This window comes from Thermobia domestica, chromosome 6 (genome assembly GCF_964235325.1).
Source record: "Thermobia domestica chromosome 6, izTheDome1.hap1.1, whole genome shotgun sequence".
NCBI classification, from domain to species: domain Eukaryota; kingdom Metazoa; phylum Arthropoda; class Insecta; order Zygentoma; family Lepismatidae; genus Thermobia; species Thermobia domestica.
The window spans coordinates 132,565,321-132,589,405 of NC_137459.1; the positions used below are offsets into that span (position 1 = coordinate 132,565,321).

The 24,085-nt window shown below is 36.9% G+C and overlaps 2 protein-coding genes across 2 annotated transcripts in view; one reads left to right on the plus strand and one right to left on the minus strand.

Moving 5' to 3' along the window:
- LOC145688218 (V-type proton ATPase 21 kDa proteolipid subunit c''-like) overlaps nt 1-8,649 on the plus strand; it is a 35,274-nt gene extending 26,625 nt beyond the window's left edge. Inside the window, exons 5-7 of the mRNA XM_081762123.1 lie at nt 1,572-1,710; nt 6,866-6,981; nt 8,416-8,649. Coding sequence (XP_081618249.1) covers nt 1,572-1,710; nt 6,866-6,981; nt 8,416-8,436 — 276 coding nt within the window. The 3' untranslated portion in view covers nt 8,437-8,649. The remainder of the gene's footprint in view (nt 1-1,571; nt 1,711-6,865; nt 6,982-8,415) is intronic.
- A 273-nt stretch (nt 8,650-8,922) lies between these two features.
- Nucleotides 8,923-24,085, minus strand: part of CPT2 (Carnitine palmitoyltransferase 2) — a 60,446-nt gene continuing 45,283 nt past the window's right edge. The window contains exons 11-13 of the mRNA XM_081762122.1: nt 21,316-21,427; nt 14,003-14,192; nt 8,923-11,514 (exon numbers count right to left, since the gene is read on the minus strand). Coding sequence (XP_081618248.1) covers nt 11,382-11,514; nt 14,003-14,192; nt 21,316-21,427 — 435 coding nt within the window. The 3' untranslated portion in view covers nt 8,923-11,381. The remainder of the gene's footprint in view (nt 11,515-14,002; nt 14,193-21,315; nt 21,428-24,085) is intronic.

Consider the following 24,085-nt stretch of genomic DNA (forward strand, 5'->3'; position numbering starts at 1 on the left):
CTCCAGATGCCGTTTAAATCCAAATTAAATACTGTAATTTCATTGAGGGGGAAGGATTGATATATTAAAAAATGATTAAAAATGACCAATATTAGTGTCGAATCCATAGTTTTTGGAGTCGCTGAGATGAACAGTTACACTTCTGATGCCGTTTAAATCCAAATTCAGTCCCCATCAGTACTCCTAAAAGGGAAGGATGGCATGTAAAAGTAATTAAAAATGACTAATACTAGTGTCGAATTCATAGTTTTTGGGGTTCCAGTTCATTGATGACAGTCTCGGTGCGCTTTATGTCCAAAATGAAATGTATTCTCCCCATGCAAAGAATGGTTTATTTTGCTAGTATTTAATAATAACGAATGGAAATTTTACACGTTAAAATTTTTAATATATTCCTCGCTGCTCAAATTTACACTTGCGATGTATATGTATGTGTAAACAAGATTATCTCTCTTTCTGAGTTGTTCGAAAAATATACAAATAATAAAGAGGGTTTTTTTACTAGAAGTCAGAAGACTAAAAACTAAAATTAAAACCTGTTGCTTTAAGTACTTTTCCTGCTAGCGAAATACATTGTATATACGCTGCAGACATGTTACAGCAACATCAGGCGAAGAAATAGTTTTTGAATTATATTTTCCAGTTTCTGCCGATATTTCCGAAAGATTTTTTTTTTAATGGGTTGAAAATTTCCGGAAATTTTACACAGCACAAGTAAGATACGTATATAGGGCCTACATAAAATTTGAATCTTTGATTTTAACATAACGGTATTAACTAAAATGATTCTGCCCCCGTTATTTTAACATTTCCCTGCCATAAAGCGGGAACTTCATAAGATTTCTTAAGTTAATTTAAATGCACCTATCTTAATTAATTTTATTTTAATATCTTTTGTAGCCATAACTCCATTCTATCACGATGCTAACATTAAAGAAGTGGTCTGCATATATTCGTTGACACAAATTTTCCCTATTCTAATACAAGAAACATAAACATTCAATGATCTTAACTGTAAACTAGTAAATATAAAATATTTTTCATTTTAAAAGCATAATGTAGTAAAATATTCGAAAGTTTCAATTTTCCCAAATTTTCCGTACTTTTTTCAAGCTCGGGAAAAAATGGTAAAAAAAATTGTTTTTTTACTCAAAATTTCCGGGTTTTTTCCAAGCCTTCACAACACTACTCACGACTATCCGTTCTAATACGGTGAAGGGGCAGGTTGGATAACAGGAAAACCGTATAGGCCAGAGTTCCCACTTCCTGGCTCATCCATACCATTAAAAACACCTTTTATACCAAAACCTGTTTTTATTCATATCTTCTGATCTCTTAGAATAGGTCAGTACTTCATATATGTCTGTTGTTCACTCTATTGCATGTTTAAAGCATTTATGACATGAAAAGGAAGTTCAAGAATAACAATAATGTACACTTTTAAGATATATTTTATAACGTCTAATTTAATTGCAGGAAACATAGAATGATGTGTACTGTATAGTATGAACATATTAAAAGAACAATGATAAATAAAAAATACAATTATTATTATTGATTTGTCTTGCTAGAGATTTGATGATGGTCAGTTGTCTCGAGATGACGAGGGAGCGTATGGAAGAGCTCTGATGTCTGGATATATTAACTTTTCAGCTGGTCTAAGTGTTGGATTCGTCAACTTATTCTGTGGGCTTTGTGTTGGTATTGTAGGTAAGGCTTCATCATATCTTGCATTTAATTTGTTACAATTGCATGTACGTACAGGTGGCTACCATTAGTTCCAAATGAGTCCGTTAAATTAAGTTACTAAATTAATCTACAGAAGGAATTTCACAATTGAGAATACAAATATTCCATGTTAAATTTTTGAAATGAAATGAAATCGTTCAGTTTTATGTCCCACAGTTATGTCATGTAGACCAAAGGAAACAGTGATGATGAGAATTAATGAAGTGGTGAAATCAAGGAAGTGGGAGGAAACGGGGGAACCACGAAAGCCTCTCCCACAGGGTGTTGGTCCACAATAAACCCACTTGGCGCGATCGAACCAGGGACTCCACGCATCAGAGATGAACGCTCTACTATTGAGCCACCGTACAAATCATGTTAAATTTTTGAAACGGAATTTCTGATTTTCATAAAATAACTTACGAGAAAGAAGTACTTCAGTCAACTATAAAAATTATACTTTATGTTACGCATTTAATATTTAATGAGTTTTCATATAGAAATTATCTTTAAAATACAATTCATAAAATGAACTACTAAAGCTGTTGAATCCCTGAAAATAAAATAGTAGAAATTTTCTCAATAATAAAATCTGAGGACTTCTTAACTGTGTCTTAGAAGACACAAGCAATAAGGAAATTGGATAACATTTTCTGCTATTATAAGAAAAAAAAATAGATTTAGACATAGACACACATTTTAATTGGCAAGTGTTCACATATTGAGTTGATCAGACTGAAATGTCCGATTAACGTGAGTCACTTTCAAAGGTCACAAAATGAAAATTACTGTTCCTGATTACTGAAAGCAGACTCCGGTTGAAGACACACGTCTTTGTTATCGCTCAGCCAAAAATGGGATTCCATGACAGAATAAATCCAGAGTCTGCAATGCGAAGAAGCCCTCAACCGCATGTGTCATCCTCGGTCATCAAGCAAATCTTTTCCTACCAAGAAGTAATTGAGATGCCATAAGAGGTGACGGAGTGAGAGAGTTGTCGGGGGAATGTGGTGATTACGGAACAGCATGATAATGCAGTTCGTGGAAAGTCTGCAATTCTTTTCGAGTGACATGTAGGTGTGCAGTATCGTATAACGTGAGACACTATGCCTACTGACCATTGCTGCATACTTGCGGAAAAGTTTACGGTGTATTCCATGGAGTTCAGCATTGATTTGTAGTAATGGTTTAATCTCACTTGAGAAAGGCAGGATGAATCATTCCCACCATAGACCATCATACCAGCAAAAACACCTTCTGTGGGAGAAGAAGCGGTTCAGGAGAATGTCCTAGACGTTGATCAAGATGCAATCATTGTGTTGACTATTTGAGACTATTGTAGCAAACCTATTTCTCATCAGAAGTAACAATCAGATGCAGAAAACCTTCTTGGTTATTTCGTACACTCATAAAATTGAATACCTACAGACGGCAATTCTTGTTGGACGGTTTCAACTCATGTGGTATCCACCAGTACCTTTTTTACTTTACAGACTACACAGAGCCACCAAATGATAACGATATGGTGTATGCTAGTTTGCAGTTGCACGAACACTCGCGAGGGTCTGTTTCCACGTTGTTTCTGAGGAGCTTATTAGAATATGGTGTTAATCGATAGCCACTGGGCTTATTTTTGAATGTGTCACTAGCACAAAATTTCATAACCCATCGGGTACGATGCAGTCATTCATCACTTCTGGTTCCCAAATCGTAAACGAAAATAATTGGGCAATCTCCATGGCACTTTCACACGACCCTGATTAACAACACTCTCCCTTGCAATTGGCTCGGTACTCGATTTGTTTTATTCAACATGTATAGAGTTTGTGATGTTGTACGTGTGACCTCGGTCCATTCATTGATTGTGTTACAGAGGGCAGTTTCTCACCAGATATAAGCAAAGATTTCAATCACGCCAACCCAACAGAACATGTGGGACTCCGATGACACATCAGTCCAACAAAGAACAAAAATTTGAGGTGAATTTTTATCATATGACTCGTACTGATGCGTGGAATCTTTCTTTAATACACTTCATATTCTGTGTGTGAAGGTAACAGTTCTGAGAACCGATGATAGGCAGGTCAACTTGTATTTTTAGAAATAATTTTAAAAAATGTACCACACGATATGTTAAATTGCTAAACTAGACACTATGTAAAGTCTTGTGAGGAATGGTTTTCAGTCAAATTGTTCCAAATTGTAGTGTTTTACAACTCGATTTTGCTCACTAGAAGTTTTTGATTAGCTAGATCATGTTTTAGAACTATAAAATGTTCTACGGACATGAAAAATCAAACAAGAACCACTGATTACAAGTAAGTTTTCGTCTCACCTTACTATTTTCGAAGGAACTATCCCAATAGTAAAGCTTTTAGCACTCATTTCTTTTTTCTTACTTTCTTTCGCTAAACTCGAGAAACAACGTTCTCAACTCTAAGATATAAGTTTACGTCCCTTATCAGCACCAACGCCATATTAGTGTCGAATCCGTAGGTTTCGGGGTCACTAAGTTGATTGGTGATAGTTTTCACGCTCTAATTTCAAGGTCAGCTCCCAGTTGGGGTAAGACCACCTAGCACTCCTAGAGGAAGGGGAGGAGGAAACGTATACAATGATCGAGAAGGACCGATATTAGTGTCGAATCATCAGTTTTCAGCGTCACTAAGTTAATTGGTGGCAATCCTAATGCTGTTTAAGTTCAGTCCGAAATGGGGACAAGACCCCCTTAGCATTTCTAGGGGGAGTGGGAGGAGCAGACATAAAAATGATATGAAATGATCGATATTAGTGTCAAATCCATACTTTTTGGGTCACTGAAATGAACAGTGACGCACCCAAACCCGTTTAAGTTCATCCCCATTTGCAGAGAATAGGGTTGGGGAGGTGAAAAATAAAATTTCAAAAATGACTGATTTGTGTCGAATTCATAGCTATCCGGGTAGGGAAAACGTCTGACCTGTTTTTAATGATTTTTGGAATATAGTACCCACTTCAATCTGGGTCTTTTAATCATAATACGTGTTCTTTGGGGGTAGGGTGTTTTAATGTGTGTGTCAAAAGTAGAATATCTTCTGTATTTTTTTTACACTTTAATTGAAATAAATGGTCTAAAACGAAAGGGAATTCGAATATTTCCCATAAACCTATTTTGCCCGTGCGAAGAATTGTCATTTCAGCTAGTATATAATCTATATATGTTCCAGCATAACTCTGGAACGTCTGGAGCAATTTTACCCAAACTTAGTACAGATATTACTTACGGTCTGGAAATCAGTAATGTGTGGGTAAGACTCCCCTGCCACATTTAGGGGGAGGGGGTGACAAAAATTAATAAAAACGACCGATATTAATATCGAATCTATAGCTTTTAGGATCCCTGAGACAAATAGTAACACTCCTGATGCCTTAAGTCCACGGTTAGCCCCCACAGCATCCCTAGAGTTGGGAGGGGGAGAAATATAAAAATAATCGAAAACGACCGATATTAATATCGAATCCGTAAGTTTTGGGGTCGCTAAGCTGCTAGGTGACAATTAAGATCACATTTTAGCCAAAGTTTAGGCAAGAACGAACATGTCAGCTGGATTCGAAAATTACAGAGCAACGCCGAAGTCTAACTCTCAATCGTCTGCAGCAATTTCAACCTATATTGGTAGCCATATGATTTACAATATGTAAGAAAATACAGTTGAAGTAAAACAGCCGAAGAGGTGGGATTTGGAAGGAGTGACGAAAAATAATCCAAAATGATCGATACTAGTGATTAGTATGTAATCCATAGCTTTCAGGGTCGCTGAAATGAATTGTGACGCTCACAATGCCACTCAGCCGCACCATGAGAGGGATGAAAATGACTGACTGTCTAATTCATAATTGTCGTGATCGGAAAAATGACTTTTGCAACATAGTACGCACCTCAAGCTGGTTTCTTAATTGTATTTTGATTACAGGGCTTATTCTGTGGGAGGTAGGACGTTTCAAAATTTATGTGCAAAAGTCCAGTATCTTCTATGTTTTTATCATTACACTTTCATTGTGAAAAAATTAAATGAAATCTTTAAGTTTTACGTCCCACGGTTATGCCGGTTAGGCTAAAGGAGACGGTGATGATGAGTAATGAATGAAATGGTGGAATGAAGGAAGTGGGAGGAAACTCACGCACACGGTGTTTGTCCACCACAAAGTTCACTTGGCGGGGGATGGGATCGAACCCGGGACCCCAAGCACCACAGGTGAATACTCTACCACTGAGCCACCGCGGCCCACACTTTCATTGTAATACATTTACTAAGGGAAAAGGGGATTCAAATATTTTCCATAAAGCTATTCTTCCTGTGTGAAGAACGGGCATTTGAGGGCATATGAGTCGCAGCGAGTCAGGCTTTACGTAATTTGACAGCTGACAAAGCTAGTAGATGTGCAAAAAGTGTTGCAATTCTTATAATCAAACGTAAGATATTGCGCCGTAAAGACGAGAACTTCCAGTAAAACTGCCTATATTCTTTTACAATTTTATTCAGATAAAGGCGCAAATTTTGCGCAGGCCCATGAAGAAATATGTGCTCTTTATGGGGAAGATACTTTATCAAAACCAACAAACGAAAGACAGTTCAGTTGCTTTCGTTCTGAAAATTTCGATGTCCAGGAAGGTTGTTCTGTAGTTTGATGGGACTGAAAGGGCATCGTGCATCACAAGCTGCTGCCGCCGGGTAGAAGAATAGACTCGAACCTGTACTGTCAACGATTAAGCCCGAGTGCACCTTGCAAGTCAAAAGAAACGACCGGAACTGGTAAACAGTAAGGGTGTCGTATACCATGTTGACAACGACAGACCGTATACATATTTAACAACCTGTCAGAAATTAAGAGAAAACTTGACTGGGAGAGTTTTAATGCAATGACCATACAGCCTGGAGTTGACATCGTCAGATTATCATTTGTTTCGGTCTCTGCAATATGTCTTGATTGGCATTGAGTTAGTTTCAAAAGAGGCGTGTAAAAACCACGTGTGTCAATTTTTTAACTACAAGTCACAGAAGTTCTATGACCTCCAAAGGCTCAATACATTTTAGGCAACCTGATATGAGTACTTCGGAATCATTGTAATTAATTATTTAATATGCTTATCCTACAGGCGCAGGAGCAGCATTGGCTGATGCAGCAAATGCTACCCTTTTCGTAAAGATCCTAATTATCGAGATATTTGGAAGTGCCATTGGTCTGTTCGGACTTATTGTAGGAATATACATGGTGAGTTACTAATTTAAATACAATTTTATTGTCAATATCAAAGTGGTAATATCTAATAAGATGCTATTGAGAAATATTTTCTTTGAAAAAATTAATGTCTTCAATCACAATTTGAGGATCTATCATGTAATGGAACCAGAATTCTCATAATAATAATAATAATAATAATAATAATAATAATAAAAAAGTTTCAAACTTTCATTATAACGTATTTTTCCAAGTACAGCAATGTGATGAAAATTTACATGCATTGTTATTGCAATTTTAAGTAAATCATACACTTTCAAAAGATTATACAGCGAGTGGTATGGTACTATGTATACCAACTAAAATGAAATTATGATCATAAATGAAAATATTATTCGAATAACGCCAACTAATCTGTTAACAGGAAAAAGGATTGATTAGCCAAAGCGACCTAAAATATTTCCTTTTATGAACTAAGAATTGTTCTTGATTCATTTTTTCATCTACGTGGCAAAGATAATCATAAATTCTACTATGTGACTACATACAATCTTTTCGACTGAAATTTATTAAGTTCTCGGCCTGAAGGTTTTCACACTTAATCACAGAATTTACGAAGTAAAACTTTGAATTGATTTAGAGTGTGTCTAATGATGTTCTCTTTCTCTACTTCAAATAACTTATTATTTCAGTTTAATCAAATTAGGTAGCATAATATGTACAGAAAAGGGGAAAACTGACCAATTTTGTTACTAACGTTAAAAAAAAGAAAAAAAGTATTAGTTTGTAGTTTATGCGTAATACGGCACACATCATGTCTATATTCAATTTCTGTACAAAGAATCTCCCTAGCATGCTGTGATCAATTTTTCTGAGGCGCTGAAGTGATGGCTGTGCGGTCAACTAATACAGTTACGAACACACGACCGAAGAGTGAGTAAATTCCAAACTTTGTATGGAAATGCTGTTGAACCATGACTGACTTCTTCAATCAAAAATTAGGAACAGAATCTTTCACGGTGCTTTTCTTTTGCTTTGGTGAAGCTGACTCCTGATAAAAAGCCAACTTAACTAAGCGCGAAACTGCATGAAAAAATATCGGAAAAACTTTCAGGGATTATTGTCTGAAGCAACTTTTTTGCAACAAAGATTAACAGGTAACGTTGTAACTTACTGGGTTCGGGATTATCGTTTAGACATATTCTATGTATGTGGTACCTGAAATAGGTACTATAATACGGAAATTAATAATATTCTTAATAAACAGAACGATAAATTGTATTAAATTAGCAGGTTGCAGAAACTATTTAATCAAATTATCGTCTAATCTCATCACTTTTGTCTTCTCTAGTTTAGTGATCGGTTAAATCATTTACTCTGATACTATACACTTCTTAACCTACTCTAAGTACCCCGCACCCTTTTCTTAGATTTAATTTTCTTACATTTTTTTTCTTTCATTTTCAGACATCCAAAGTAAAAGTCTGAAACAGTCTTCAGCGTTAAACATATTCTCCCAAGGTTAAGTTATAAGGACGAATATTTGCCGTTTTAGACAGCTGATGTACCAGAGAGAATCTGCAGAAACAGCTAAAGCCTCAAGAAAATATTTTGCTTCTATTTATAGTCTTTCAATTTATGTGTAAATGTATATGTATGTATCGATGCTTAGCAACAAAATAAATTTACATTATTTTCACATCCAGCCATTTTATTTCTACGGGAATTCATTTATCCTAAGATGTGATAGAACAACAGCTTGGATAATTCTGTAATAAACCCTTAGTACTCTAACGTAATACACAACTTAAGAGCAAAGGTCGAAAGATAAATACTTTACTTTCTTTGCTTTTAAAATTCAAATTGTATGTCTAGTTACAAAATGTGATGCTAAGTGAAATGTCACAAGGCCATAATTTTTCAAGTTTACGCTTTGTATCTGAAATACTTCGGAACAGATAAGATAAAATGGCATTTCTTTCTTTAACATTAATATATTTCCCCAAAAATAACATAAATTACAGGCTTCTCTTTTACAAAATCAAATATTACTGTATAAAAATACAAGAATGTACAATCACATACTGATAGTAAATTGATTCAGTAAATTTCGAGTAATTCATCACATTTGACTTTTTTTTTCTTTTTTTGTTTCTGCTATACATTAAAGCTCATTAAAATGTTTTAGAATATATTTAATATCCAGTTAACAATAAAAACGCAGACAAAAGGAATCGTTTTGCAGTATCTTGATATCAACCCAAAAACTTGGCGTATGTTTAATACAACTACTTCAGAAGATACACTAACTGAAACTATCTCAAGTAAAACAACACATTAAAAAAAAAAAATAGATAAATAAATAAATAAATAAATAAAAACAAAATCCAGCAGCCTATGTTCATTCTGTAAGAGACGGAACCATGAGTATTGACTTTGGTTTATATTACGTATACAATCAAAAGAAGAAAAAAAAAAAAAAAACAATTTTTCACAAGACGGTGAATACTACATGAAAATAGAAATGTTTCACAAAAACAATAATTCCGTTGAAGAATTCTTAAAAAAGAATATAATTAAGGATTTTTCAACTTTATGACAATTAAAATACATTAAAAAGAACAGAACAGAATAACTGTTTATTGACAAAAATTTATTGCAGTTTTACCCACCTCCAAATTATAACTTCCAACGTGTATGACAGGACGTGAACTTACAAATTCGTTAAAACTTTAGGAAGCACGGAACTGCAACTTGCACACGTAATACACCCTGTACACTAACAACAACTGCTGTCGGTTTCACAACCAATCTAATTACTTTCGCTTCGGAACGGCAACCAACTTTTTGATATCTGCATTGCCACTAAGTGTATCTCAAGAAATGACAAAGAGATTACATTTTATCAGAGCAAGCATTATCTCCCTACTGATACTACGTTCTACATTGTATTTTTTAAACTTTTTTTTTTTCAAAGTGTGGCAATTGCGATTCTCTTAAATAATGTAAAACAATTATAAAGAATAAAATTAAATGTTCCAAAACGACAGTAGCTGATGGTAACAGTAAGTTCTAAGGTATTTTGTCTTCAATAGATAACTGAACATTTGCAATTCCCGTTTTTGCCGCTTTCCAATTCACTGATTTTTCTTAGAGTGTTCCATTCCTTTAAGGGTGTAGCATTCCTTTAAAAGCACTTCTGATACCCATAGTTAATTTGTGCATATGTATGGTATAACTTGATACTTTAGCAACTTAAATAGGTGGTATACTTTTATGTATTAGTTCTCCAATAACTTAAATAAAACAATATTTTTGGGTTTACCGATGGTTCTGTAAAACTATATATGTCAACAAACAATTGGAAACATTTATTTCCATTATAAGTATAACCGTTGTCTTGTCAAGTTTTAATTTCGTTCCTACACGTATAGGCGCTAAATTTATCGTAAAAAAAACACTAATCAACAAGTACAAAATACACATATTGCATTGACACTTGTTCATTCAGGAAATACAAAATAAATATACACATAGTGCTTAGATATAACAGGATCGGACGCAAATATAATCTAAATTTAAAACACAAATCGAGACGGAATATCATTGGATGTACGTAATTTCATATGTTTCACAAAAAACACATTAGAACATCCGTTATAATGGCGGTAAGTCTTATTGAATAATACATGGCCTAAATCCTTTTTTTCTTCTTACAGGAAAATTTTTTACAAATACATACAGGTGGAGTTTCGAAACAATTCTTATAAACACTGTAAAGCTCGAATCAAACAACTTGGAATACGAGTGACTGCAATTTCTAAAAATCACTATAAGTCAGGAGTCCATGAGTTGCTAATGACTAATAGAAGGTGGTGCGATTGCATAACCATTCAAATAGAAGTAAGATGGGATAACAGTTACTTATTCAACAATAAAATAGTTCTCAAATGCAATTTTAATATACAAATAACAAATAACACCTTGTAACAGATGGTTCAACCAAACAATAACATAAACACCTTACGTAATCAAACAGCAACTCTCTCTTCTAAAAGAGCAGATGGTCTCAATGGATTGTCTTGTAAATCCACAGTCAGACTAACACAGTTGTTTTCTTGCATACGTGTTCAAATAGATGTTTGATAATCACCCGATTCTAGCTCGATCAACCACTAGTAACGAATAGGATAGTCCAGTGTGTTTTATATGTAAGTTCCCTTGCATAGATAGAGCTGTCACATAATGATCATTGGCAAATATTTGTATTCTTGTTTCAATAAATCAGAGATCTGTAACTGACCAACACTTAGCGAGTTCTCTTACTTTCGCTCTATTGTCCAACACCACGTATAGTACTAGACTATTTTCATTACAATTGATCACTCTTTTCATTTTACTCATGTAACCAATCCTACAACAATTACCAATGACTATCCTGATTTTCTTAGAACATTATGAATATCTTCGAATGACTGTTTCAAGCAATTAACAAAATCACTTCCATTGCGGTGTGGTGGGTAACTAGTAACAACACATCCCAGCCAATCTTTCAAAATAGCATATCTGAAAAGAAAGAGCAAACATAACAATTCTGGTAATACATTAATTTTCATTGTTTTTTATGATTAATTGGAAAGTAAAAGAGTGCAAAACTGTAACTCATTTAGGCTGATATTTAGTCTCTCCCCCAATCTTACACACATATAAGATCTCCAGTGTTACTTCAGAAAATATAGCTGAGCGAGCGAAGGGGCTTAAATGCCCCGCAGGGTTCGTTTTTTTTTCCCTACCCTTATCACAATTTAGACAAAAATAAGGTACTCAGGTGTGGAGCCATTAAACGAGTTGGGGGAATTACTAAATGCCATCCCTCTCATTTATTTAACTAGTGTGCCTAAACTCTTCCTGCAGAAAGCTTTACCCAGTCACATTACGCACCTCAGAAAACATCTTGCAATGAAGGAAAGAAAAGTTTAGGATTTCTTTATATAATTTGTGCCACCCTATAAAAATTTCATGTTTGTTAAATTTGCGGGAAAATTGCTCCGAAATAGTCGTGTCTTCTCCATTATACATATATCATTGTATTGGTTAAGACTTCAGCACAGTCGTGTGGCTACCACTCTTCTCTTAATATATATCACCTCTATTAACACACAATGATAACTGATTTCTCGCGGTGAGCAACTACAATCTTTCGCCATGTTGTCAGCATGTAAACCGTTACTTTTGGGGAATGCCTCGACCAATTTGGATCAAATTTGGCATGGTTATCAATAGACAGGAGAAAGCCTACCACACTTAGGCTAATACTTTGACTGACTTTAACCAAAATTGACATCACTGATGGCGTACTCTCAAGGACTGCAAATATTTTTCAGGAACGGTTGGATCAATTTCCACCAAAATTGGTATGGTCATCGGTGATCAACCTAAGATCTATCAACATGGTCTAAGATCGATCAAGACCAAAGAATAAAACTGACATTGGCCGATTTGGACCAACATTCACATAAAAGTTATTCAAGACTTACTTAAGGTGGTGTAGTAAATTTCGTTTAGATCAGTTGCCCACTTGGCCCACCCAAAAACAACAAAAACCCGCGACCTTTTATTTTGGTGAAAGGTTCAGACAAGAGAATTGGTCAAAAAAGGAAATGAAAGCCATGTCAAAAATATTTGATGGCTACAATAATACCAAGCCAATGGGGAATTCTAAAAATCAACTGTGCAACGGAAGTACCTTGGGAACAATTAGAACGGGAGATGACCTCTAGTGGGTACATTTAAAGAGTGGATATAGTGTCACAGTCGGAGTGAGTTAGCCTCTGAGTGAACCATTCTAGTGAAGGGCGTCAGATTTTAACTTGCCGCGAAATGGCAGAGCGACTTGAGTAGCGGTACTGCATCAAATTTATCCAAACGTTTGTGATAGACGAGTGGTAATCATTTGGTCACCAGTCATTACAATGGATCGATTCCCAGAAGGCTCAAGCTTAAACAACGCGACAGATGGGCAGCAAAGTCAAGGAAATAATTTTCTTTTGCCCCCTTGAGATGATGCATAACAACACACACCGAAGTTCCAAAAGAAGCCAAAGCAAATGGTCCTCTGTTCCTTCGTGATGTTGTCCGACACAAACCGCAGGAACAAGTGTGCGCATTTCTAAGGAGACTGTTTTGAAGAAGATTCGCTTCCCGACATCTAGGGCAAAGTCATATATATTTCGAATGGAAAACGTAAATGAAGAACAACCGTCGAACTAAATATTTATTTTTCACTTATTTTATTCAACCATTGGGACCCACGGCGTGGTCCTGTTCTGTGAGAGGTGATCTAGTATGATAATCTATGAATGCACTAGTTTCATAAGATTCAGTGCTGACGTTGTTCGGAACCAATGTAAATAGCAATATGCCATTGACAGCCTGGGTGCTGCATTACGACGTTTAATCGGTTTACCGTCGAATGTTTTTGCCATTAATTCTACACTGTTTGGCATTATGTGGATAACAAAATATTAGGAAAATTGCATCAAACTAGTCATTCGAAATTTACTGTGATGACTTCTAAAACGCTCTAGACTAGTTTTAAAAATTTATCTTTAATCAGGATTTATTATAATGATGTTTCACAATGTTCGTCAACACCAATATTTTAAGTTTCTCTAGCGATCGAATCTGTAAGATGTATCCAGAACATAATGAGAGGGCAAGTTAAAGAACTACTACAGAGAAACGAAAAAGATTTCAACTGAATTTTACCCAGTGTAAACTTCTAAATTTCTGAGGCAGCTGAGTTCTGAGCTGACCACCATTTCTTCCCTGAATATAGATTCGCCAAGAACGTCCCCACTAAATCTGCTACAATTATTATTTTCATTTGCAAAAATAAAAAAAAAGAGTACTGATACAAAAAAAAAAAAAAAAAAAAAAAAAAGAGAGAACAAAAAACGCCGAAGACCTTAAATAATTGGGAAAGTTTTTTCTTCACATCTAATGCATTATTCTGAGGTAAAAGAAGTTAAACCATATAGTCATTAATACTAACCCGATGCCATAACCATCTCGCACCACAGGCCCAAAACCACCAGCAGCAATAATATCCGTAGGTAATGTAGATGTTGAAACTATGTTGTGATTTATTGCAGCATACGCAGGATCTTTGAATATAGAAGGCACATCGCCTCGCTGCTCCGCAATGCGTCGAAGGGCGAACAAATGTCTATCAAAGCCCTGACCTGGAAAAGAAAAAGGTAACTAGAATATGACGTGTATTCAGAAATATTGTTACAACCCTCGCTAAATGGCTAATACGAATGCTTTCTGTGTGCATAAATCTAAATGCTATTCCCGGAGAGGGCACCTGTTTCAGATACAAATTTTAGTAGTGATTTAGATCAACTTCATAACATCAATTTCATGTAGCCTCAATGTTGAAAATGGAGTTACCTCTCACATAATCAACCAGAAAGACTGTTAACGAGAATATATGAACGTGAAATTGTAACATTATAGCTTCACCTCAGAAAATATACATATATGAAAGTATTAAGCAATAGTTGAAGTGCTCCTCGACAAAATTCTATATTTAAATAACATTCCTGATTAGATTACAGTTAGTGTCCCTTTCAGCAACGAGGCTATATGAAACGTTTACATACGGCTTAACGTGGAATCCGAACCACATGAGCTCCTACCTGGAATCGAATCCAGGTCTCCCGTGTCAAAGATGTGTACGCTAACCATATAGCCACGAGGGAGTTCCATAACTTTTCTAAGACTTTAAATGAAAGTTTCTCAGTCTTGTTAAACAAGAATGGTCCTAATTCAAATAGTGAAGCTACAAACAAACGTGTTATACAAGCGAAAATAGAAATTTCCATTTTTAATAATCATAATTACGCAGACCGGTGTCATGGTAAGGCTAGCGACCACAAGATCTGTTTTTCGCAGGATCAAATTCCACTCAGAGTTGTTCTCATCTCTTTTAGCCCAAAAAGACAGAATCGTGAAACATAAAATACAAAAGTAAATAATAAAAAAATCAAGACAGTGATTTATTTTTCGTACATTGTAACACAAGTAGTTAAAAGTAGTTGTAAAGAATAACGAAAACCAATTTAATACGATACCAGTGTCAAGTTATTAATCAAATGACCTGCCAAATAGAAAACCGCGTGTCTGTGCATCACGTAATTATAGTATGCTTATGACTAACAGTCGTTTGAAGTCTTATGAAGTATAGATCCTAATTTCATACTAGCGCTGTTAAAATTTGAACAATCGTACATTCCGATATTCGAACAAAATATTCTTCCAGTACTCAAACAAATAATTACTCGCATAAAGAACACTTGTTCAAATAATTTTGGCAGCATTAATGAGCAGCTTTTACACGTATCATGAGCTTATAAAAGGAATAAAATTAAGAAATATTTTTCGAATTTTTTTTGGAAGCTAAGAGCATACATTTGAGTACATAAAATAATGTCTTTGATACATTATATGTTAAAGCTAGCCTTTAGCGAAATCTCGCATTGCAAATTATCATCATAATTTCACGCTTCTGAAGTATACAAGGCCTTTCCGCCGGCTTACTTCATTCAACCATCCTTCATTTTTCTTTCTTTCTTTTTTTTTCATCACATTATCTATCCTTTTAGATTTATTCGTAATTCATCGTCACCTGATCCTCGGTCTTTCTCGTAGTTACTTTCCTGTCATTTTCATGAGAAGAATCATTTCATTCGTCTTTCATTCTTTCTGCATGTATATCTGAGTGTAGCCTACGTTTCTGTTCCTTTCTTGGACTCTCTTATGCTGGAATATATTCATGGTGAAGGAATTTCTTACTCTACTGCAACTTGTATTTCCGAGTTTGCTTCTTAGAAACCTCCCCTCCGTTGCTTACGTTGTGCTCTACTCTCTTTATGTCATTATCCATGTTTCCACTGCGCATGTTGTCTTGCACTGCCTATTCTACTCTGTTATTTCACCACCTAGATTCTTTTACTTTTCTTCCCCAGAACATCCACTCACATGCTTCTTCGGTCAGTTTTATCATATTTCCTTAAATGTCTTCTATTCCTCCTCTCCAGATATAACTTTGTGTCTGGCATCCAAAAAAATATTATTCTTATGAGCCTGTTTCTTACTTGTTCTTGAAGTGGTACATACACCGAGCAAGACGTTTGGGCGCGGCCGTTTGGGCGCAAAGCAGTCCGCGATGGCGTGGTTGTTCGTTCTTGACTGGTCATTGAGAACTCTGCCATATTGTCATACAGATTCCATATCCTTCTTGAAAATAATGCTATTCTTCTTATGCCGCCCAATCGTATCCTTGCTTTACGTTAGATATATTATAAAGGATAAAAATTTATTTTGGGATGTCACAGGCTGCCTACAGAAATTTTATTTGGCCTATTCTTCCTATTTCAATGTATAGCTAGTGCTTATAAGTGCCTATTTTTATGAAATCTGAAATAACTTTTTATTAATACAATAGAGCATCAACTATCCGGCCTAATGGGCAGATCAAATAATAAAAAACATTCAATAATTACTTACATAGTACTTCCTGAACCACCTGTAGCATTAAAAACGCCATTTTTATTCCAAAACTAGCTCTTATTCGTTTCTTCTGACTTCTTGGTACAGGCCAGTACTTAATAAACAGTTCTTATGTTTTGTACCACGCATTTTAATAATTTATTATAGAAAATGAAAATATGTAGAATATTGTACACATTTTAAGATAAATTTAATAATGTCTGACTGAAAAAATCAAGTACACAGTGCAGTATGAATATATAGATACAACTTTAAAATAACTAAACATTAACGAAAAACTTTTTTTTTTTAAAACACAAATTACATATCTTTGTTACATATGTCTTTTATTAAAAATAAATATTGTTTTAAAACTAAGCCGAAAAGTACGGTGACCGGATACTTGCGAGTCTGCTGCAGTTCCTTCCCTTTTCAGCTGATAGAGTGAAGTTGTGCATGATGTTCAGAAACTTTGATGTGTTCAAGATGTTATTTTAATTTCTTGCAAAATTATTTGTGGAAGTTTTTCGAAATTATCAGTGCCTATTTTCATATTTTAGTGACTAAACGTCCGGGCTCTAGTTATGAAATACATTATAACATATGTAGGTAGGTAAACCTATACGGATAAAAGGTTTTGCGCCCAAACGACCACGTCCAAATATCATGGACCCTACATACATACATACATACATGATATAGTTGAAGCTATGCTCAGCTTAGTGCGACTTCCCTGAGTTGTCTCTTAGGCTTTACCACAGGAGGTGGGAGGGTGGGATTCTTTAGAAGTTTGTGTTTCCACTGCCACCCGCTCAAAGTGGAAAATCAGAATGCACCTTATACGCGAAATATCACAAAGAAAATTCCTATCTGTCACTCACTGATCGGAAGTGATATCTCCCTCCTATTACGCTAGACATAAAAAACTTTCCGAGTTTGCTGCTTGTCACAAGTAAGCAGAGTTAAACTTTAATTCAACTTTTCACAAAGGACAAAGTGGTTTAAAACCTAAAATAAAACTCTGAAGAATTTTCAATGCTTATTTAGTACTTATCTCTACTAATATAACATTAGGTTGGTGCGAATGAAGTGTCTGCTTTGATGTCTAGTAGGAAACACATCAATAGCACTACATAGGGATGGACTACGGTGATGTATCTACTGTCATAAAGTCCGTACACGTCCAGTAAACAAGCTAGAGTACCCACATAGTCAGGAGGCACTGTGTTGTTTAACAAGGTCGTATGAAAGTGCAACATGAAGGTCACAAAATTGCGAGTGATTTTTCTTTACGAATTCGAACTGGGACATTCTGAACAGCAAGCTGCAGAAAACATTAACATTGCCTGTGAATCAGGAATGGTGAATGAATGCACCATTCACAGGTAATTTGTTAAATTCCGTTCTGGTGACACAATGAGCCCCGTAGGCAGCGAAAAGCACCATGCTTGGATGACCTCCTCAGGAACACTGTGGAAGCAGACCCTTGAAAATGTGTTCGTGCCATTCTAGATGGGTTACACATACCCATGCCACTGTTGTTCGGCAGCCCCGTTTACTCGGTAAGGGTGAAAAACTTGAACTCTTACTTGCCACATCAGTTGAGACCAGTCAACAAGTACCGCTGTCTAGAGGTGTGAAGTTCTCTGAGTGTATGAAATAACTTGGAAGATTTCCTCCATGGATTGTCACTTGTGATTAAGTACGGATCTCCTACGACAATCGTAGTCAGTCAGCATAGTGACTGTGTCGTGATCAAGTCTACAACAATGTCTTAAACCACCCTTCTACCCGCAGATATTGCTTCTGTTATGGCGGGTGTGATCCACCATACTTTTCTCCGGAGAGGCAAAACAATCACCGCGAGTACTTTTGGTTCTGAATGGCATGAAGCGCACCGCAAGCATCCACCAATTTTACACGTTTTCTTAGAGTGATAGTGGCGTTGTCGATAGGTGTTTTGGAGTGTTTCATGAAGAGAATTCGTCGTGTTCGGCCTGAGTACTCAGCCTGTTCCTTATCCATCACAATGCATCCGCTCACCGGGCAGTATTTGTTCTGGAATATTTGGCCAAAAAATAAGTGTGTGTGTGCTGTAGCACTCCCCTATTCTCCAGATATGTCCCCCTGGGATTATTTTCTGTTCCCTAAACCGGAGTTACCAATAAAAGGACGACTTTTTGACAATGTTGAAGACATCCAAGCAGCTATGACAACGTCATTACGGAACACACCACAACCTAGTTCCAGAGGTCGTTCTACCTCTTGTGTGATCGTGCCACTCGCTGTATTGACGTAGGAGGAATGTACTTTGAATAATACACAGGTATTATTACATTATCTTTGTTTATTTGGTCCAATAAAGTCAGTCTCATTGCATAATTGTCGGACGGAGTATATATATATATATATATTGATGGTAAATGATCGTAATCCCAACATAGTGGTTGTGGGACATTCCGAGCATGTTATACAGAGTGTTTACAAAGCAAACACTACTCAATTTAATCGAACGTGTAATAACCCCAAGTAGTTGATCCTACAGATGTTAAATGTCTGTAGGACAAGGTATTCCATGCTTACTGTAGATATTGGTGTGGTTGGGTAATGGTTGTTGACGGAGTCCGGACGATCTTCAGGCGCCGTCCCACTGTGTCTACACATGTTCGACAGGATTTGGACCCCGACATCAAGCAAGCCATGGTTGAAGGCGTATACTGAATCAAGTGTGCTGGGTTGTCCTGGTGATAAAAACATGCGTTATCCTCCTGGAATACAGATCCTTCAGAGTTTTCAAATTAGGTAGCAGGACAAGATCGACATCATCATCAGACGTACAACGCACTAATCACACTTCCCTGAATAAAGACCAGAGGTGAGAAGATTAAGTAGTTTAATGCCCCCACATCAGGATGTCAAGTGTTGGTCCTGTATGGTAAGTGAGCAGAAACAATAGATTTTCCAGTTCACTTGCACGTCTACAGACACGGACAGTGTTTAGAGGCAAAAATGACTGTCATCATTGAATACCACCACCTTTTGTTCGCCCCCTCATAACAAAATGAAAATATTTTCGCGCAAAACATGTCTTAGGGATAGTCGTGCGAAAGAAAATGAAATGAAAATGAAATGAAATCTTTGAGTTTAACGTCCCACGATTATGCCGGTTAGGCTAAAGGAGACGGTGATTATGAGAGATGAGTGAAATGGTGGAATGAAGAAAGTGGGAGGAAACGGGAGAACCCCGAGAAAACCCACGAGCACGGTGTTTGTCCACCACAAAGTTCACTTGGCGGGGGCTGGGATCGAACCCGGGACCCCAAGCACCAGAGGTGAACGCTCTACCACTGAGCCACCGCGCCCCCCACAAAATGAAATGAAATCTGAGTTTTACGTCCCACGGTTATACCGGTTAGGCTAAAGGAGACGGTGATAATGAGAGATGAGTGAAATGGTGGAATGAAGAAAGTGGGAGGAAACGGGAGTACCCCGAGAAAACCCACGAGCACGGTGTTTGTCCACCACAAAGTTCACTTGGCGGGGGCTGGGATCGAACCCGGGACCCCAAGCACCAGAGGTGAACGCTCTACCACTGAGCCACCGTGCCCCCTAGTCGTGCGAAAGAAACTCGTGAAAGTAAATCTGCCTTCAACAATCATAGATTAGTGTGTGTCGTGATTTATTTTAGGGGTACTGAGGCACTGATTGCCCTGCTGGTATCCGTTCTGTCGCATAGGGAGGCCTGAATGATCCTTCTGCCCAGGCGCTCTCTGATGTGGAACACGAGGGACATCTGCCCTGGGAACGCTTTGCCTTCTATCATGCACACCAGCCACTGCCCCACGAACGGCAAGTATTAGGAGAAATTACTATCTGGGCTCTCACAACTCCACTATAAGTCACGCTTGAAGTCACTTAATTGAACAATAAGCGTTTGCTGATGTTGTCCTGGAAGTGAAGACAGATTGTGTTTCACATATAATAGATTCGCATACTTAGTATGTTGTCCGACGAACATCAAACTACTAACAGCGTGTTATCTACAGACATTACGATCCTCTACGGTGATCGGTTTGCTAAGACATTCAAACTGACATGACCAACAAACACACATACATTCCGTGGTGCGAATTTTATTGGAATCAGACGATGTATACTCCAAGTGCTTAAATCCGCACCACTCTGTTTTGTTAACTGAATTATATATGCACAAAGTTCGTTGTTGAAACAAAGGAATCCCGAAGTGGATATGGGAAACAAATGATAGATCTTAATACACAAAATATAATCATTACATCTACAAATTCTGGAAATTTTGAAAGAGGAGAGAATTTAATTAATACATGTTTTTTAGAAATTGTCCAATATAAGGCACCACATTTCGTATATTTATTTCTTCTTATTTCACTGACTTGAACAAATTTTGGTATTTCTACGCCAAGGGATAGAGCAAAGGGAGAACTCAACTATTTTAGTACAATTTTCTTAACAATTTGAACTAAAGTCACGAACTTGTTCTGCGACGTTTTTCATAATGCGTTAAGGAGTTCTGAACTCCAGTGAATTCCAAGTCACGTCATTAGTTTCTGTACCAAGATAGAACAAGCGCTTCAGTTACTTCAATGCAAAAACAGATAAATGAATTAAGATCCTAAATATTTAATCTAAACGTCATATTTATATATCAAGAAGAAAAAAAAAATCAACAGCCAAAGTAGCGCAAGTTAATAGTACTTCAAAAGAACTCAATAAATTTACCACACTAATGAATATTTTAGTGCTATTTTACAAAGCAAATGGAATGATTCATACCCATTGCTGCTTCTTTAGTAAGCTGACCGTGCACATCAGAACACTTCCTTAATAACGACATCAATTCCGATGGTGCTGGCGGATTCTGTTTATTAATGGCTTCACAGAATTCCTAGAAAATAAAATTAAATAACAGTTACCAATGTAAGACGTACCGCACATAGAAGGATCTTCTCTTTATTACAGAACTCTTACACCTTCAATGTTTTCCCCTTTATACTATTCTAATGTACCACAATAAAAAGTATCCTGCTTATACATCTAAGCTTTTCTAGTTCACGATAAATTAAGATCCTAAATATTTAATTTAAATGTCAAACGAGGGTTGTTACATAAATTAATCCTAACCAAAAAATGTTACAAATAGACATTTAATACTTTTAGGTCGTATTTACTGAACCTTCCTATGATGTCATACCAAATTTGGTATTAATATCGACTTTTATTCTGTTCTTACAGGTCCAGAAAATATAAGAGTGAGCAAAGAGTGATCAAATGGGGAAATTGAAGGCGAGAGCTGTTACTGAATATCTCCCCAAGAAAGGTTTCAAGTCGAACGAGATCCACGCCGACATGGTTGCTACTTTAGGTGACAGTGCCCCTTCATACCCCACAGTGAAGAAATGAGCAGCTGAATTTAAGAGAGGGAGAACCTCTATTAAAAATGACATTCGATTAGGAAGACCCGTGGAAGCACTAACTCAGGGGAACATTGACAAAGTGCATGAAATCATCAGGAATGATCGGCGATCAGGCAGATTGCTCAGACAGTAAACTTACCTGCTGCAAGCGTTGACCGAATTATCAACCATCTGGGAATGAGCAACGTTTCCGCGAGATGGGTGCCAAAACTTTTGACACCTGACCAAATGTTCACTAGACGCAACATTTCAAGGGACAATCTTCATCTCTTCCGGACAAATCCAGATGCCTTTCGCACTCGATTCATAACAGTAGATGAGACTTGGGTGCACCATTACCAACCAGAGTCCAAACAAAGTTTCAAGCAGTGGAAACACCCCTCATCCCCCCTCCCCCCGGTTACGAGAAGACCAAGTCAGTGCCCTCAGTTGGAAAAGTGATCGCTACAGTTTTCTGTGATTCGGAAGGGATAGTGATGGTGGATTATCTTCCAAAGAGACGAACAGTGACTGGGGAGTACTACGCAGATCTTCTACAACAATCGCGTAATAATATTCGGCAGAAGCGTCGTGGGAAACTGACAGCAGGTGCGCTTCTCCATCAAGACAATGCCCCTAGCCACAATTCAGTCATCGTAATGACAGCAATTCACGATTGCGGCTACGGATTGGTCCCCCACCCACCTTATTCGCCATATTTGGCATTTTCTTTCATATCTTTCCAAAGCTCAAAAAAGTACGAAGATACTCATTTTGATACTGATCACGACGTCATGCATTCCATAGATGAAATTTTACTCGCCTTCGACAAATCATTTTTTACTAGTGGCATTAACGCACTTGAACATCTTTGAGCAAAATGCATTGACTTGTCAGGAGTCTATGTTAAAAAGTAACACCATCCATAAACTGCTGCTTCGTTCATGTAGCCTTAGAAATTTTGTAACAACCCTTGTATTTATATATTAGCAGAAGGAAGGAAAGAAAAAGATTTATTTAACAACAAAACTGATTCTTTTGATTCAAAAATGCCACAATGGAAAGAAAAACAAAATTTTAATGTTCAAACATGTTAATGACACACATGAGGGTCGATTGGAAATTTTCTAGCCTGATTTAGAACGAAGTATTTCAGATTCATAAAATTTTGTATGTTAGACAGTAGGTCTTATATGTATTCCCTACGAGATTACATATTTTAATGTTGAGCCGATCTTTCTCTCCAGATACAATGTAAGTTAGGATGAACCCACCTGTAAATTAGCAGAGCATTGTTGATCAGGCAGTTATCTGGTCTCTTCCTGAAGGGTTGGATGCGCAAATAGATTCATGAGGACACGCAAAACACCTTACGGGGCAATGGCTCCATCCAATGCAACAGTGAAGTGTGGGCGAACGAAGTGAAACATGGTCGACAGTTTTTCAATGATGAACCTCGAACTGGGAGCCCTTGGAGTGCTTCCACCATCATCATCACGAAAGTGCATTGTATTATCATGTAGGATTCCTGACTGATAAACTATTGCAATACGTCTGAGCATTTCTAAGGAGCGCGTACTTGTCATTATGAACGATCTTCTGGACACTGTAATGTGCCAGTACACTGGGTTCCCCGAAACTTGGCGGTTGACCAAAAACGCGAACAAGTGGTTCTCTCATATGCAAATTTGCCTTGCAACGCATTCGTGCAGACCGTGGAGATTTTCTAAGCACGCTTGTTACTCAGAATTAAAACATGGTATCGTTATTTTGACCCAGACAAAACACCAGTCACGAAATTGGAAACATTTCTCATATCCTCCACCAAAGAAGTTTCGTTGTCAATCTTCCACAAGCAAACTGATGGTATCAGTTTTACGGGACGCACAGGCTGTTCTTTTCATCGATTTCCTTTCCAAAGTACAAACCCCTAATGCAGACCATTACACAAACCTGTTGCAGCGCTTGCAACAAAAGATTCGGCTAAAGCGCCCTGACAAACTGAGGCGCGATGTTCTTTCTTCATAATAACGCGCCGTGCCATATTGTTCGCTACACACTCCAATAATTGCATGTCTGTGGCTTTGAATTGATTTAAAATCCACCATGTTCACCCAACTTAGCATATTCACATTATAGTGCAAGAGACA